The sequence below is a fragment of the Emiliania huxleyi genome (assembly GCF_000372725.1).
Source record: "Emiliania huxleyi CCMP1516 unplaced genomic scaffold EMIHUscaffold_95, whole genome shotgun sequence".
NCBI lineage: Eukaryota > Haptophyta > Isochrysidales > Noelaerhabdaceae > Emiliania > Emiliania huxleyi.
Window position 1 is genome coordinate 437,692 of NW_005194951.1, and position 16,547 is coordinate 454,238.

The window sequence follows — 16,547 nt, forward strand, 5'->3', positions numbered from 1 at the left end:
CGTGCCGCAACGACCCACAGTTCTGGTACCACTCTCTTCACGTTCACAGCTCTTAAGTGTGCCATAACTCCGATACCTGAGGTAGTTGGAGAGACGGTTTTGGGCGTGGAGGGCGGGGACAGGCGCGGGTGGGTGGGGAGGTGGGACCCGCGGACGGGGATCGGGACGGTTGAGGCTGTCAAGGGCCAGTACTTTGATGCAGAGGGGAAGTGTCATGTGGAGGCGCTGCTCTTCGAGGAGTTCGGCGCCATGAGCGCGGGGGCGGTGGATGGAGGAGCTGCTGATGCCGTGATGCGGGTGGCTGAGGTGGCGGGCCGGAAGCTCACATGGTGGCAGTACGACCAGGCGTCGTGGTCGGCGCGCGAATGGATGCCGTTTGTGCTGCAGCGACTGTCGGTGCAGCTCTGGACGGCGCTCGCGGACGAGGCACCGCGCGCCATTGGTGCGGCGTCACGCGGCCGCGAGGGACCGCGATTCCTAGAATTTTACCCTGATTCGCTCAGGATCAGAGAGAGAGATTTTTTGTTTTCAGGATCAGAATGACTCCTATGCGCTGTCTGATCTCCTCGTTGTACAGCAATCCTTCCTGCCCCCGCGCCCTCTCTTGCTCGGCAGCGGCGGACTCGCGCGCGCACTGGCAGGAAAGAAGAAGTTTACGACCCTCGCACGACACTAGGCACGGGACTGGCGCGCACTGGCACTAACAAATTAGATATTCTTATCTTTTTGCCCCCCTCCGAGACTAGGGACAGAACCACACCAGTATAGACCAGAGGGACTGCGCCTCGCCCCCGCTTGCCCTGACTGCACAGGATAGCGTGCCCCGATTACGGCGACACTTAGCGAGGGCACTGCGCAAGGAGGGGGTGCGTCGACTTTCTTTTTGTCCTCTCGGGGGAATGTTCTCTCGGCGCCCATGGCCTTCTGAGGTTTCGTACTAATGACGTCCTTCTTGGCACTTCGGGGGTCGGTGTGTGCGTATCTGTGGTGTCTAATTCCTCCGGTATGCTACATAGGTTTCCCGATCTGAGACCTCCGTTCAATCCGAGCGGTCTCTTGCTTGAAGCCTTCCCGCTGGCGGGAGATCCCCAGTTCGGAACCTGCTCGACCCTTATATTTTTGTTCACACCTGAGCGGGCTCAATTTGCGCAGATGCTCCTACGAATTTCGAACTCGTGTCTTCTCACGCTTAGCGCTTGGTGTGTGTTCGTTTTTCGTCACGGGAGGCACTGGCACTAACACAGATACACCATGGGAGCCGCCTAAGCGACTCCTGTGCGAGGACGGAAAGAAGCATTTTACAACACGGGACTGGCGCGCACACAGACTGGCACGAAAAAGAAGAATTCATAAACACCGAAAGAAGAAACCCACAGAGGGCCGATGATTACCTCCTTAAAAACCCCGTGTGGTGGCCGGGGGGGCGGCGTGCCGTGCTCTCCCATCCCAAGAGAAGATCTCTCTCTCTCTCCCCCCCATCCCTCCCTCTCTCTGTTTTCTTTCTTTCTGATCATCTCCCAGTGCTCCAAGAAAGTGCTCCGTCTGATTTCACGAACGACAAGCCTCAGACGGATGTGCGAATTGCGGCCTGCAGAAGAATCACTTGATTACATGGGAAGCGACAGAGTGCATATCACATGTAGCATGCGCATGCACATGCAACGCTAACTAACGGACTGGCTGTCACCAGCTGACAATCTCCGTATCTTTCTGAGCTGAAGCACATTATGTAAGTGAGGGCCGGTATCGGAGAACGGGAGAGAGCGTCGCCACCTGCACACCTCTCGCACCTCGGCCCGGTTGTAAAAACTGATTTAAAGACCGATACCTCACAAATCTAGTGGATATATGGCACATATGGGCGGTTAAAGGACCGCCGTGTGTTTCTCTCAGGGACGCGCTGGAGTCTGCTTGGTCCAGCACACGTAGCCCTTCACTCCTGGCGCTGTGGCGACGAGCGTCGCAGCGTGCAGCTCGCACCTAGTCTCACAAGAGCCGCGCGTGCGGGCAAGGCTGCGTGCGCGCGGTGCGAGCTTGGCCCCAGTGCAGTGCTTGCAGCGCACCGGCGATAGCTGCCGACCTCGGCGTACTCGTACCCGAGGCACTTCGAGCTGCGCGCGAGAACGGGCGGGCATCAGCGAGCGCCGTTGCGTGGAAGAGGACCTGGCGTGGACGGGTCATCTCGGGCTGGGTATCTCGGGGCTGCCTGGACGCGCAGCGCTGGCGGCACTGTTCGTGCGTGCGCACGCCCCACGCCTCGGTGAAGGTGCCCCGCCCCCCTCCCCCCGCCCTGCACGCCCCGGCCTACAAGCGGGGTGTGCAGCGACGGGTGACCGCGGGTGTGTCGGGCGGAGAGAGCGCCTGGTCGAGCGCCAGGGAGACTGGTAGCCTCGCCGCGGACCCTATATCTCCCTAGATCTCCCTAGATCTCCCTAGATCTCCCTAGATCTCCCCATATCTGGTAGCCTCCCCGCGGACCGCAGCTGCAGGCGGCGCCCACAGATCGCCCCCCTTGCTCCTGCTGACGCCTTTGGTGCGCGGCGGCCGACGGGCTCGCGGCGGCGGCGGCGGCGGCGGCGGAAGCAGCAGAGACGGAAGCAGCAGAGGCGCCGCTGCCGGGGGCGGCGGCGGCGGGTACAGGCAGCACCCCTCGATCGCCGGCGCGGTGCGGTGCAACGGGCTGAAGCAGCCCCCACACTCGGCCGGAAACTCCGTCGCGACGCGGTTGCACGCCTACCAAAGTAAGAGAGAGACTCGCAGCCGTGACACACGCTCTTCCGGACCTGCTCGGTGTGTTGCGGCGCGGGGAAAGAGAGAGGGAGAGACAGAGAGAGAGAGAGAGAGAGAGAGAGAGAGAGAGAGAGAGAGTCAGAGCACGACTCGCGCCTGCGCAACCTCGGCGCCGCCGACGCTCGCGAGCCATGTGACTCGAGCGCCTAATTAGTGGACTAATTCACCATCAGTTAACTGGTGATTACTAATTAAGCCGTCGCCGCTTGACTCGAGCGCCGCACGAGAAGCAAGCGCCGCCTCTGCACGCCGGCGTCGACCAGACCGCCCCTTGGCACGATGTGGGGCTCCCACCGGGGCAGAGGGCGCCGGGAGGCCACGGCGGAGGAGGGGGCGGGAGTGGGGACGGCGGCGGGCGTGGCGGGCGCGGCGGCAACGGCGGGGGCGGCGGCGGCGGCGGGTGGGGAGGCGGCGGCAGCGGTGATGGCGGCGGCAGCGGGTGGGGCGGCGGCGGCGGCGACGGGTATACGCAGCAGCCTTGCAGGGCTGGCGCGGTGAAGTGCATTGGGCTATAGCAGCCGCCGCACTGGGCGGGGAAGTCCTGCGCGACGCGATTGCACGCCTGCGGCGGCGGCGGCGGCGGCGGCGGCGGCGGCGGTGTTGGACGCGGGTGCGAGACTGTGTCGCCCCGCGCTGCTGCACGGTCTCCGATGAGAAGCCTCTGGCCGTGTAGTGTGTAGCGGAGGTGTCAGGGTGCTGGGCGCGGGCGCGCCTCGGTCACGCCTCCTCCGCCGGCGTGCGCCAGCCAGGTCACGCGCTCCTATTAATTAACTAATTAACTACTGATGAACTATTAATTATTAATCAGCCGCCAGCCAGGTCACGCGCTCCCCGCACGAGAAGCAGCCGCCGCCGTGGCACACGACTCGCGCCTGAGTAATGAACTAACTTACTATTAGTTAGCTGTTAATTATGAGTTGAGCCGCCGTGGCACACGACTCGCGCCCACACCGCCTCGCCGCACGACGTGGGGCTGTTTCCCGGGCACAGGGCGCCGGGGGGCGGCGACGGCGGGGGAGGAGGGTGAGTGACGGTCGCTGCGCGGACCGCCACCAGCGTCACCCCGCTCCCCGCGCTGGCGAGGTGGCTGTCGACGCGAGCGCCACCTAATTAATTAACTAATTAACTCTTAATTAGCTATTAATTAATTAGTGGCTGTCGACGCGAGCGCCACCGGTGTGCGTGCGGGGAGCTCCGACTTGGCGCGAGGCGGGAGGGGGAGGGGCGGCGGAAGGGGGAGGGGCGGCGGCTTGACTCGTCGCTGCCGTCCGTGCCGGGGCAGCGACCGTGCCCGCATGCGCATGAGTTGCCGCCGGCACTGACCCCGGCTCGGGCGGAGGGGGTGGCCACGGGCGGAGCCAGGCGGGGCCTTGCCATGGGGTTGCGGCGGAGGGGGAGGGGGAGGGGGTGCCGGAGGCGGCAGGGGCGGAGGCGGAGGGGGCAGAGGCGGAGGCGGGGGCGGAGGCGGCGGAGGCGGAGGCGGCGGGGGCGGTGGGGGTGGGGGTGGGGGTGCCGGAGGCGGCGGTGGCTGCTGCTGGCGGGAGAGAAGCTGCGGTGGCGGCAACAGGGGCGGCGCCACCGCCGCCGCCGCTCCCCGCCCACCGCTCGCACCCTGGCGTGCCGGGCGCCGAGGCGCAAAAGTCTGCCTCTGTCTTGCAGGTCATGCCTGTGCGCCGGGGGGAGGGCGAGAGGCTGGGAGGGGGGCAGGGGGAGGGGAGGGGGGGGGGGAGGCTGGGAGGGGGGCCGGGGGGTGCGTGACGAGGCGCACGTGCGCCAGAAGGGGTGGCCGCACACAAGCAGGACACGTGTCTGGGAGGTGTGTAGGAGGTGTCTGGGAGGTGTTTACGAGGTGTCTGGGAAGTGTCTAGGAGGTGTCTAGGAGGTGTCTAGGAGGTGTCTAGGAGGTGTCTAGGAGGTGTCTAGGAGGTGTCTCGGAGGTGTCTGGGAGGTGTCTGGGAGGTGTCTGGGAGGTGTCTGGGAGGTGTCTGGGAGGTGTCTGGGAGGTGTCTGGGAGGTGTCTGGGAGGTGTCTGGGAGGTGTCTGGGAGGTGACTGGGAGGTGTCTGGGAGGTGTCTAGGAGGTGTCTGGGAGGTGTCTAGGAGGTGACTGGGAGGTGTCTAGGAGGTGACTGGGAGGTGAGGGTCCGCACAAGCAAGGCAGCGGGCGATGAGGGCGAGGCAGCAGGCGGCGTGGCCCTGGGAGCCGCATCCCCCGATTCCGGAGGAGGGAGGCTTGGAGGAGCGCCAAGCAGCGGTGCGAGGCACGTCGGCGGTCTGGCCTAATTAATTAACTACTTAACTATTAATGAACTAATAATTATTAACGGTGCGGGGCACGTCGGCGGTCTGGCCGCAGAGAAAGACGCCGTCGATCGCCCGCACCTACACATCTCGCGTCGATCTCGGGCGTGATCTCGGGTGATCTCCGAGTGGGAGGAGCTAGGGGAGAAGGTCCGCCGGCCATCTGCAGGCCCTCGGCTCGCACAAGCTCATGATCCGACACCTCTCTGCCGTCGACCATCAGCAATGGCCCATCTCACACCTCTCTGCCGCATACTCCAGCATGGAGGTGTCATGGATTGTGTCATGGAAGTGTCTAGGAGCAGGTGTGTCCAGGAGGTGTCTAGGATGTGTGTAGGAGGTGTCCAGGAGGTGTCTAGGAGGTGTCCAGGAGGTGTCTAGGAGGTGTCCAGGAGGTGTCTAGGAGGTGTCCAGGAGGTGTCTAGGAGGTGTCCAGGAGGTGTCTAGGAGGTGTCCAGGAGGTGTCTAGGAGGTGTCCAGGAGGTGTCTAGGAGGTGTCCAGGAGGTGTCTAGGAGGTGTCCAGTAGGTGTCTAGGAGGTGTCCAGGAGGTGTCTAGGAGGTGTCCAGTAGGTGTCTAGGAGGTGTCCAGGAGGTGTCTAGGAGGTGTCCAGGAGGTGTCTAGGAGGTGTCCAGTAGGTGTCTAGGAGGTGTCCAGGAGGTGTCTAGGAGGTGTCCAGTAGGTGTCTAGGAGGTGTCCAGGAGGTGTCTAGGAGGTGTCCAGGAGGTGTCTAGGAGGTGTCCAGGAGGTGTCTAGGAGGTGTCCAGGAGGTGTCTAGGAGGTGTCCAGGAGGTGTCTAGGAGGTGTCCAGTAGGTGGCTCGCGCCTCCTCCGACCTTCCGCCGCAGAGACCGCGCTTCGGGTCGTACATCGCGTCTCTGCTCGCGCACGACACCTGATCGATTAAAATTCATCAATTAAGTAATTAGTGAAGCCTCTGCTCGCGCACGACACCTGATTGCAGCTCCAGTCAACGCCAGGTGTCCGCCTCGGCTGATCTCGGGAGAGCGAGTCTCTCAGCTAGTGCGGGAGAGAGGGGGCGGTGAGAGGGAGAGGGAGATGGAGAGGGAGAGGGAGAGGGAGGGAGAGAGAGAGAGAGAGAGAGAGAGAGAGAGCCTCTCCGCTGGCACGCGCCACACACCTGCCGCGCGTTGTAGGGCGACGCGGCGAAGGGCTCGACGTTCGAAGCCTAGAAGGGACGTGGCATGGACGTGTCATGCACAGGGACGAGCCCTCTGTCAAAGAAGAAGACGCGAGGCGTGAGCGGAGGACGTGTCACGCTACTCTTCCAGGCTTCCAGCAGTCTCTACTAGTCTCTATACGGCAGCGTCCCCGCCTTGTCGTCGAAGAAGAAGACGCGGTCGTCGGCGATGTCGACCACGCGGCGGCCTAGACGCTTCTCGGACACGTCGAAGACACTTCCTAGACACTCTTCGGAGGGGTCGACCACGCGGCGGCCCCGGGCCCCGGAGCGGTACCAGTCGAGGATCTCGACGATCTCGTCCTGCTTGCTCCCCTCGGGCACGTTGACCCGCAGCGGCGAGCTCGGGTGCGCGTCACTCCACGGCGGGTGCGGGTCGGTCCTCCCTTCGCCGAAGCCCAGCAGGCCGACCGCGCGGAGCTTCTGGACGATGGTGTACCTCTCGGACGAGCCGCTGCCGGAGACGGGCCCCGAGGAGATGACGCCCATGTAGCACGCGGCGCAGAAGGTGGTGTGCAGGTTGAGGGAGAGCTGCGAAAGGGAGAGCGTCCCGCCGCCGTAGGCGGTGTCGACCACACCCGTCATGTGCCTGTTGTCTGGACATGGCGCGCCGGCGCCCACAGAGGAGCCCTGCTCGCCGGTTAAGGTGCGGTCCACGTCCCACACGCACAGACAGGCGGAGTTGTCGTGCTTCAGATGGCCGGCCGCAACCATGGCGGCCATGTCGGGAGCGGCGTGGCCCGGATCGACGGCGGTCGACGAAGTCATCTGGACGGTGACGGGCCGCGCGGCGGCGAGGAGGAGCTGCCGCGCCAGCCAGGGGCCGGCGAGGAGACGCCGCATGCCGGAGCTGCTCCGTGGTGTTCAGAGCAGTCACCTAACGGCGAGCAGTAAGGCGCTGTCCCTGAAAAAGAATTCGGCGCCGACTAGGCGCACGGAGAGGTGACGAGTGAACTGCAGGTAGTGGGGAAGGCAGCTTCGATTGCCATACAGACATGGGTCGGGCAGCGAGCAACAAGCACAGCGCTGTGCTATCGCCCTTCACTCTCAGCAAAGGGGTCCCAGGCCCAAGACGCACAAGTGCAGACACACAAAAGTGTGAGTAGTGTGTGTGTGTGTGTGTGTGTATCGCGCGCCTTGCGGGGGGGGGGGCGCGGAAAAGAGGAACCTCTTAGCGCCATCGCCATGGTGCTGCAATATGCGCTGGCGTGTTGCCGCCCGCATCCGCAGCCGTCAGCGCCTCTCGCCCGCAAAGCTCGAAGAGGAAGCGGAGCGCGTCGACATGGCCATTAACAGCGGCCTCGTGCGCTGGCGTGGCGCCCTTCGCATCCGCAGCCGTCAGCGCCTCGCTGCCGCACTGCTTGGCGAGGAAGCGGAGAGCGTCGACCTGGCCTTTGGTAGCGGCGCGGTGCGCTGGCGTCTCGCCGTCCGCAGCCGCAGCAGTCAGCACCTCTCGCCCGCACTGCTCGACGAGGAAGCGGAGCGCGTCGGCATTGCCATTGGAAGCGGCGAGGTGCGCTGGCGTCCAGCCGTCCGCAGCCGCAGCAGTCAGCACCTCTCGCCCGCACTGCTCGAAGAGGAAGCCGAGCGCGTCGACATGGCCATTGAAAGCGGCCCTGTGCGCTGGCGTGCCGCCGTCCGCAGCCGCAGCCATCAGCACCTCTCGCCCGCACTGCTCGACGAGGAAGCGGAGCACGTCGACCTGGCCATTGAAAGCGGCCCTGTGCGCTGGCGTGCCGCCGTCCGCAGCCGCAGCCGTCAGCACCTCTCGCCCGCACTGCTCGGCGAGGAAGCGAAGCGCGTCGACCTGGCCGCTGTCTGCGGCCCAGTGCACTGGCGTCCAGCCGTCCGCATCCGCAGCCGTCAGCACCTCTCGCCCGCACTGCTCGAAGAGGAAGCGGAGCACGTCGACCTGGCCATTGGAAGCGGCCCTGTGCGCTGGCGTGCCGCCGTCCGCAGCCGCAGCCGTCAGCACCTCTCGCCCGCACTGCTCGGCGAGGAAGCGGAGAGCGTCGACCTGGCCTTTGGTAGCGGCGCGGTGCGCTGGCGTCTCGCCGTCCGCAGCCGCAGCAGTCAGCACCTCTCGCCCGCACTGCTCGACGAGGAAGCGGAGCGCGTCGGCATTGCCATTGGAAGCGGCGAGGTGCGCTGGCGTCCAGCCGTCCGCAGCCGCAGCAGTCAGCACCTCTCGCCCGCACTGCTCGAAGAGGAAGCCGAGCGCGTCGACATGGCCATTGTAAGCGGCGAGGTGCGGTGGCGTCCAGCCGTCCGCACCCGCAGCCATCAGCACCTCTCGCCCGCACTGCTCGACGAGGAAGCGGAGCACGTCGACCTGGCCTTTGGTAGCGGCGCGGTGCGCTGGCGTCTCGCCGTCCGCAGCCGCAGCAGTCAGCACCTCTCGCCCGCACTGCTCGACGAGGAAGCCGAGCGCGTCGACCTGGCCATTGTAAGCGGCCCTGTGCGCTGGCGTGCCGCCGTCCGCATCCGCAGCCATCAGCACCTCTCGCCCGCACTGCTCGACGAGGAAGCGGAGCGCGTCGACTTGGCCTTTGGTAGCGGCGCGGTGCGCTGGCGTCTCGCCGTCCGCAGCCGCAGCAGTCAGCACCTCTCGCCCGCACTGCTCGACGAGGAAGCCGAGCGCGTCGACCTGGCCATTGTAAGCGGCCCTGTGCGCTGGCGTGCCGCCGTCCGCATCCGCAGCCATCAGCACCTCTCGCCCGCACTGCTCGACGAGGAAGCGGAGCGCGTCGACCTGGCCTTTGGTAGCGGCGCGGTGCGCTGGCGTCTCGCCGTCCGCAGCCGCAGCAGTCAGCACCTCTCGCCCGCACTGCTCGACGAGGAAGCGGAGCGCGTCGACCTGGCCTTTGGTAGCGGCGCGGTGCGCTGGCGTCTCGCCGTCCGCAGCCGCAGCAGTCAGCACCTCTCGCCCGCACTGCTCGACGAGGAAGCCGAGCGAGTCGACCTGGCCATTGTAAGCGGCCCTGTGCGCTGGCGTGCCGCCGTCCGCATCCGCAGCCATCAGCACCTCTCGCCCGCACTGCTCGACGAGGAAGCGGAGCGCGTCGACCTGGCCTTTGGTAGCGGCGCGGTGCGCTGGCGTCTCGCCGTCCGCAGCCGCAGCAGTCAGCACCTCTCGCCCGCACTGCTCGACGAGGAAGCGGAGCGCGTCGGCATTGCCATTGGAAGCGGCGAGGTGCGCTGGCGTCCAGCCGTCCGCAGCCGCAGCAGTCAGCACCTCTCGCCCGCACTGCTCGAAGAGGAAGCCGAGCGCGTCGACATGGCCATTGTAAGCGGCGAGGTGCGGTGGCGTCCAGCCGTCCGCACCCGCAGCCATCAGCACCTCTCGCCCGCACTGCTCGACGAGGAAGCGGAGCGAGTCGACCTGGCCATTGGCAGCGGCGAGGTGCGCTGGCGTGCTGCCCCCGTAGTTCGGGCACCCGTAGTTCGGGCACTTCGTGTGGTGAAGGCCTCTGTGAGGAGCCACACACCCGGGAAGGCAGCTGTTGGGTCGTGGCCATGTCGACATTGCAGCCGGCTGCCTCGCTCCTCGCAGGGGACGTCCGTCGCGGCATGGGACGTCCGCCGGCCGCGAGCGACGCAAAACAAGCTCTTTTATCTGCGGCCCCACCCGACGGCCACGTCGCCCTCCTCCGCTTGCCCACGATCGTGTGATGGTTGCTGAGAAGCCCAAGAAGGCCAAGGAGCTCCGTCGCCACCTCCACACTGATGCTGATGCGACTGGGGCCGGCGAGGCGGCGAGCGCTGCGCCCGGCCGCCTGAACCGCGAGCCGGTCCTCTGTGACGTGAACGCGCCGCCGCCAAAGTGGGCGAGGCCGCTGCGCGCCGACCGCTCTGCGATTCTGTCGCCGGCGCCCGCCGTCGCGCTCGAGATGGGCGTCGCCCGCGCCTCCGACATGCTGCGAGCAAAGCTCGACGAGCTTTGCCGCGCGTCGCGGCTCCCACGGCCCGTCCGGCCGCTCACCTTTGAGCGCTGGCGCTGGGCGGCCAAGTGGGAGGAGGATGGCCTCCTTCCAAAGAGCGCCGGCCACCCGGTGCTGCCCGGCGCGGCGCCTCTGCTCAAGCCCAGCAAGGAGAACAAGGCGGGCGGTGGGCCGGTCGCCGGCGGCGCCGCGGGCGCGGGCGCGGGCGCCGCGACGGGCGGCAAGGACGCGGCGGCCGCCCTCGCCGAGGACCTGATGATGCAGGGCCTGATGCTCTCCGACGCGCGCGCGATCGCGCTGGAGCTCAAGGCCGAGGCGGCGACGCTCGCCAAGAAGCGGGCAAAGGAGCGGCAGCAGGCGGCGTCGGGTAAGGCGGCGTCGCTGCCGCCGCTGGACATCGAGGTGCACCGCCACTCGGTGGACCTGCGCTGCGGCCGCCACTTCGTCAAGGTTGGCCACGCACCGTACGCCAAGCTCTAATTAATTAACGAATTAACGATTAAGTAACTATTAATTAAGGTTGGCCACGCACCGTACGCCAAGCTCGCACTCCTCCACCGCCGTGCGATGCCGGCGGAGGGCGCGCCGGAGGCAGAGGCGGAGGCAGCGGTTGAGGCGCCGGCCTGGTGGAGCAGAGGTGTGAACAGCGTCTCTTCACACCTGCAGCTGTGAATAGGCGGCCGCGGTTGAGGCGCCGGCCTGGTGGTCCACCGAGGGATCGCCCGGAGGCGCGGAGATCGAGGCGGAGGTCGCCGGCGCGCGGCTGTCTGCCCAGGCGTCGGAGGCGACGCCCGACCCGCGCGCGGCCTTCCACCAGCGGCTCTTTGCGCTGCTGCTGCGGTGCGGACGCCGCGCGGGCGCGGCTTGCACACGGCTCGCCCGCTCCACGCCCGCGCCCCGCTCCCGGAATAGGTACAAGACGCTGCGCGGACACGGCTTCCACGCCGCCATCGCGCCGGCGGTGTGGCGCGTGCTCACCTCGAGGCTTGGGGTGGGGTTCGAGGCCTTCGCCTCGCCACTCAACTGCTACCTGCCCACGTTCGGCTCCGGCTTTTCGGACGTCGACGGCGCGTTCGGGAGCAGCGGCTCCTTCTTCCGCCTCAAGCCGGCGCAGCTCGCCTCGGGCTCCTGCGCGTGCAACCCGCCCTTTGTGCGCCGCCTCCCCGCCCGAGGTCGCGTCGCCGGGATGACCGCGAGAGCGTGACACGGTTGCGACCTAGGTGCACGCCCTCCTCCTCTTCCTCAGGTGTGAACAGCGCCTCTTCACGCCTCCGGCTGTGAGCAGGTGCACGCCATCCTCGACGCCGCCGCCGCGCGCGTCGAGGAGCTGCTCGCCGCGGCTGCCGCCGCCGACGCCCCCCTCTCCTTCGCCTTCGTCATGCCGGGCTGGAAGGAGACGCGCGCGCACGCCAGCCTCTCCGCCTCGCCCTTCCTGCGGAGGGCGGTCCTCGTCGCCGCCGCAGACCACGGATTCTGCGACGGCGCGTCGCGCCGGCCCAGGCCCGCCGCGCGGTGAGCCGCCCCCGAAACTTCTCGGAACCTTCCCCGGTAGGCGCGTCGCACCAGCGGGCCGACCCGCTGCGTGCGTCGCCGTACGACACCGTCGTCTTTGTGCTGCAGACGGAGCGCGGCTCTCGCAAGTGGCCCGCGGATGGGCGGTTCGAGGCGGAGCTGCGCGCCGCCTTTGCGGCGAGTGTGCCGCTTTCGTCTGCGGCGGAGCGGCAGGAGCGCAAGCGCAAGACGCCGCGCCGCGAGCCAAAGGCGAAGCGAGCCGGCGGCGGCAAGCCGACCGAGGCGGAGGCCGACTCCGACGAGGGCGAGGGGGGCGGCGGCGGCGGCGGCGGCGGAGCGGCGCCGTCGGAGGAGCTCCTCGCGGAGCTCGCGCCGCGGCTGGACGCGTGGGTGGCGGCCAAGCGGTCAAAGGACTTTGCCACCGCCGACAAGATCCGGGACGAGCTCAAGGCGGCGGGCGTGATCGCCGACAAGGCGAGGCCGGTGCCGCGCAAGGCGATCGAGAAGCGGGCGGCGAGCAAGGGGGCGGACGACGAGAAGCGCCCGCCGAAGCGCGGGCGGGCGGAGTGAGGGCGCTGAGCCGGGAGAGGACGGTCGTATTGCGCGGCGGTGTGCCTGTGGCGCTAGTCCACTGACCTCATTATGTTTATGTTTTGCGTCTCGAGAGCACACAGTGAGAGTGCGCGTTCGTGTGCGAGTATAAGTGTTCTTCCTTCAGTCTTCTCACGAGTCTAAGCTCCGCGGAACCGCACCACTTGAGGCGAACTGCGGGTAAATAAATATTTTTGCACGGATGAACGCGAGCTCGTGGGGTCCACGAAAGCACCGCTTGGCGGTGTCAGAACCGCCCTCTTTGACCCTGGGGGGCCGAATCTGCGCCCTCTCGGCCCCGGCGGCGGTCCCAGAGAGGGCCGGCACGCGGGCTCCGCCGACGCTCTCGCAACGCGGGTCGCGCCGCGCGCCTCCCGGACGAAGCGTGTTGGTGCGCGACGGCGATCCTCGCCTGCGGGGAGCGGAGCACACGCGTCGGGATAGCGAGGGCAGCACAAATATTGCACTCACGTCCCAGTATGGCAGCAGCCGGACGGGTTGGGTGGCGTGAGGGCAGGGTGGTGAGGATGATTCCACAGATCTCGCTGGAAATGGCCGTGTCCTTCCCGGGGGAGGCAGGCGAGCACGCACCTCGCGTCCGAGCGCGAGTCGATGAGTGGTCGCCGAGAGATCGCCGAACCACGTTTCGAGTGCGCGCGCACACAGCACAGCTGCGGGTTGTAACTCGACTGCCGATCGCGCGTGCGGGATGTAAATGCAGCTCGCTGGCGCCAGTGCACGGTGGCAGGGACTGGAGGCTCGGCCGGAGGGGAAGAGCAGTCCTCAATCGTCACGTGGAGGTCGCTGGGCTGGATCCATCGAACTGCCACACACCTGGAGCAGAGGCACATCAGGTCTTGCGGCACACTCTCCGACAGATGCATGCCTTTTGAGCGAGCCCACGCGCCTCCACCGTCGCGTAGTATGCCAGCGGCACGCCGGTACGCCGACGAGTCGTGCGCGCTCGGCAGTAATCGGCGTTGAGACTGCCTAGCGCGCACATCGAGAGCGCCGAGTTGTGTTGCCGCGAGGAATCCTGCTCGAAGATGGGGTCCGAGCGGCGCCTGATCGCATGGGATGGATCAGTGGGGCTATCACGTGGGTACTAGGCCTACTCAGTCAGGAGTTGGCGAGTGTGTGGGAGATTCACGCCCGTCACTCAACGTCTGTTGAAAAACTGTTCGCTGAGCAAGCTCACGGTCGAGCGGGCTTGACGCGCGCTTCAGGATAGCAAGAGGCGTGCCCACTCCCCTGAGGAGCGTGCGGGCACGCCTGGGAATCGTTGTGGAGCGACCATGGACTGGGATGACAGCCGGCGAAGCACTGCGCCAAAACCATGGCGCCGAAAAGCGTCCGCCCTCAACGTGCTGGGAAGCTTCACGGCGGAGGCTGTGAAGTCGCGGCACAACCTGAGCGCACGCACACACACCCCGTTCTGGCCATCTTGCGCTTTCCCACCACAAAATCGCCTCCATTTTGCGCGCCTCCGGTGGCAACAAAAACAACTCTAACACTCACACGTCTCTCCGGTGGCAGGTCTAGCCGGGCCCGGTTGATGATACTTTTGATGTTTGCGCGCCGGATCTCGACTCCGCCGTGCTGCGGTGCGTCCCAAAGCAAAACTTGTGGCAGAGGGGCCAGATTGGCCGATTATAACGACGAGACAGCGTCTGAAGGCTATTTTGCGGCGACACCGATACGCAGTTGAGGGCCCACGGTTGTGGCTAGTGGAGGGTGCTGTACAATCCGAGGGCGTTCCCATGGCCTCACGGGCCCGGGCGACGATCGTGGCTAGAAAAATCAAAAAGTATCATCCGTGGGGGCGAGATTTTTAACTGAGGTCAAATTCTGGCATCAGCTCGGGCATCTGCCTCTGCCCCCTCGCCGCATCGACGAGCGCGCTCGTGTCAGCTCGCAGCTCTCCTGGTGCCGCTGCTTGGCCGCCGCGCTCGCACTCGCTCCGCTCGATGCCATCGTGAGGCTGCAACGGTCTGCGAGCTCCTTTCGCCCAGCGGGTCCACCACAGAGTTCTCCCAGTCATGTGCCCAAATGCGCCCGCCGTTTTTCGTCATACCCCCCCCCCTGGAAACCCGCCGACTTTGATTGGGTCCGGTTCAACCTCACTCTCATCTTTATACTTACAGATACAAAACGTCAGATCTGCGCCACCCAGGGCTGGACCTAGTCTACACAGAACGGCCCCAAATCGGCCCGGAACCGACCCGTGGGCCCGTCTGCCGCACCCAGCTCCGCCGGGAGGGGCGCGTGCCGTTCCCCGCGGGTCGGGCGGGCCACGCAGACACGGCGGGAGAGCTTCCCGTGCCCTGTGAGTGCCGTCACACCGCCTCAAATAGGTCCCAAAGTGGGGTTTGCCTCAAGTGCCGCACGAGCGCGACTTCGGACTCCTGTCACACGATATTTTTCGATAACCTCGGGGCCGTGGCGGTTTAGCGCTCCACCTTTTCCCCCGCCCAAACGCCCAAAGCGGAAAGGCCAAACCGCAATCTGCCCGGTCCGCGGGCCCGGCGCGCTCGTCTCACTGCTGCGGACCCCTCATGCCTCAAGAGTCGCAAGTGTCGCATCCCTCGATCTTCTTGGGCAGCAGCTGGTTCGACAGGTCCTCTCCGTGGCCTAGGCAGCCGTCCTCGCCCTTGCCCCAGGTAAAGGCGGCGCCGTCGGCGGTGATGGCGAGGCTGTGGCTGCTTCCAGCCGAAACAACGGCGACGCGCTGGTCAGCAAAGCCTCGATCTTCTTTGGCTGCCGCTGGCCCTGCTCGTCGCCGTGGCCCAAGCGACCGGCTGCTCCGCGGCCCCAGCTCCAGAGGGCGCCGTCGGCGGTGATGGCGATGCTGTGAGACATTCTAGCCGAAACAGCGACGACGCGCTGGCCAGCCAAGGCCTCGACCTTCTTGGGCAGCAGCTGGTCCTGCACGTCGCCGTGGCCCAGCTTGCCACAGTCTCCATAGCCCCAGCTCCAGACAGAGCCGTCGGCGGTGATGGCGAGGCTGTGGTCGCTTCCCGCCGACACAGCGACGACGCGCCGCCCTTCCAGCGTCTCGACCTTCTTCGGCAGCAGCTGGCGCTGCTGATCGCCGTGGCCCAACCGGCCGTGGGCTCCAAAGCCCCAGGTAAAGACAGCCCCGTCGGCGGTGAGGGCGAGGTTGTGAGCATCTCCAGCCGAGACGGCGACGACGCGCTGGCCAGCAAAGGCCTCGATCTTCTTCGGCAGCAGCTGGCGCTGCCCGTCGCCGTGGCCCAACATGCCAATAATTCCACGGCCCCAGCTCCAGACGGCGCCATCGGCGGTGAGGGCGAGGCTGTGAGTGGCCCCAGCCGACACAGCGACGACGCGCTGGCCAGCCAAGGCCTCGATCTTCGTCGGCAGCAGCTGGTTCTGCTCGTCGCCGTGGCCCAAGCAACCGGCTACTCCGCGGCCACGGCTCCAGACAGCTCCGTCGGCGGTGAGGGCGAGGCTGTGGCGGCTTGCAGCCGACACGCTCACAGCGCGCTCGCCGCCCAGCGTCGACGGGAGGCGGGTCGGCGTGTTGAGCCGCGTCACGCCCTCGCCGTGCCCGAGCAGCCCTGGTTTGTACTCTGTGCCGCACGACGAGAGCCGCCCCTCGCCGTCGATGAAGACGCTGCTGTGCGTTTCGCCTGCCGCCGCCCTCGCCGGCGGGTTGGACTCGCGCAGCAGCGCGGCGAAGCACAGCCACCGCACGGCGCAGCCCTCGCCCTCGGGCTGCGCCGGCAGCTCGAAGCCGCGCTCTTGCGCCCACAAGCGGATGCCCTCCAGCGCAAGCGAGGCGTGGAAGAGGAGCGAGCGAGACGGCCGCGACGCGAGCGATGTCGGCAGGATCGCAGCGAGAGAGGGCGCGCGCGAGGAGCTCCGTGGGGAGGTCGAGGAGGTGGGTGGGCGGCGGCGTGTCTGGCGAGGGCGCGGCGGCGGAGGCGGCGGCGAGGCGGCGCGAGCGGCGGCGCGGCGATTTGGACATGCGAGGAAAAGAAATTTATCGCAAAAGAATTCTTAAATGCGACTAGCGCAGACTGATTTGCCAACATCATACAAAACCAAAGAATCAAAAACAAAGAAACCGCGGGTCGAGGAGGCGGGTTGGCGGCGGTGTGTCTGGCGAGGGCGCGGCGGTCGCTGCGGGGGCGAGGCGGCGCGAGCGGCGGCGCGGGGGGGGCGGGGCAGACATCGCGGGCAGGAGAAAT

General features: G+C 66.6%; 3 protein-coding genes across 3 annotated transcripts; 1 reads left to right on the forward strand and 2 right to left on the reverse strand.

The window, feature by feature from the left end:
• Window positions 1–1,794: 1,794 nt before the first annotated feature.
• Window positions 1,795–3,521, reverse strand: EMIHUDRAFT_439216 (hypothetical protein; the record flags this gene model as incomplete). Its single annotated transcript, XM_005756799.1, has 7 exons — window positions 3,503–3,521; window positions 3,015–3,295; window positions 2,887–2,936; window positions 2,467–2,733; window positions 2,207–2,304; window positions 2,064–2,111; window positions 1,795–1,980 (listed from the first exon to the last, which is right to left on the reverse strand). Coding segments are annotated over exons 2-7 (930 nt in total), but the record flags the coding sequence as incomplete, so codon positions are not given.
• A 7,276-nt stretch (window positions 3,522–10,797) lies between these two features.
• Window positions 10,798–12,312, forward strand: EMIHUDRAFT_221253 (hypothetical protein; the record flags this gene model as incomplete). Its single annotated transcript, XM_005756800.1, has 6 exons — window positions 10,798–10,839; window positions 10,907–11,070; window positions 11,143–11,380; window positions 11,516–11,674; window positions 11,797–11,925; window positions 12,109–12,312. 6 exons carry the CDS (start codon window positions 10,798–10,800, stop codon window positions 12,310–12,312), a joined length of 936 nt encoding a protein of 311 aa, XP_005756857.1.
• Window positions 12,313–12,465: 153 nt separating this feature from the next.
• On the reverse strand, window positions 12,466–13,671 carry EMIHUDRAFT_221254 (hypothetical protein; the record flags this gene model as incomplete). Its single annotated transcript, XM_005756801.1, has 4 exons — window positions 12,466–12,745; window positions 12,925–13,022; window positions 13,202–13,397; window positions 13,628–13,671. The coding sequence occupies 4 exons, from the start codon at window positions 13,669–13,671 to the stop codon at window positions 12,466–12,468; spliced, it is 618 nt and encodes a 205-aa protein (XP_005756858.1).
• Window positions 13,672–16,547: the final 2,876 nt, after the last annotated feature.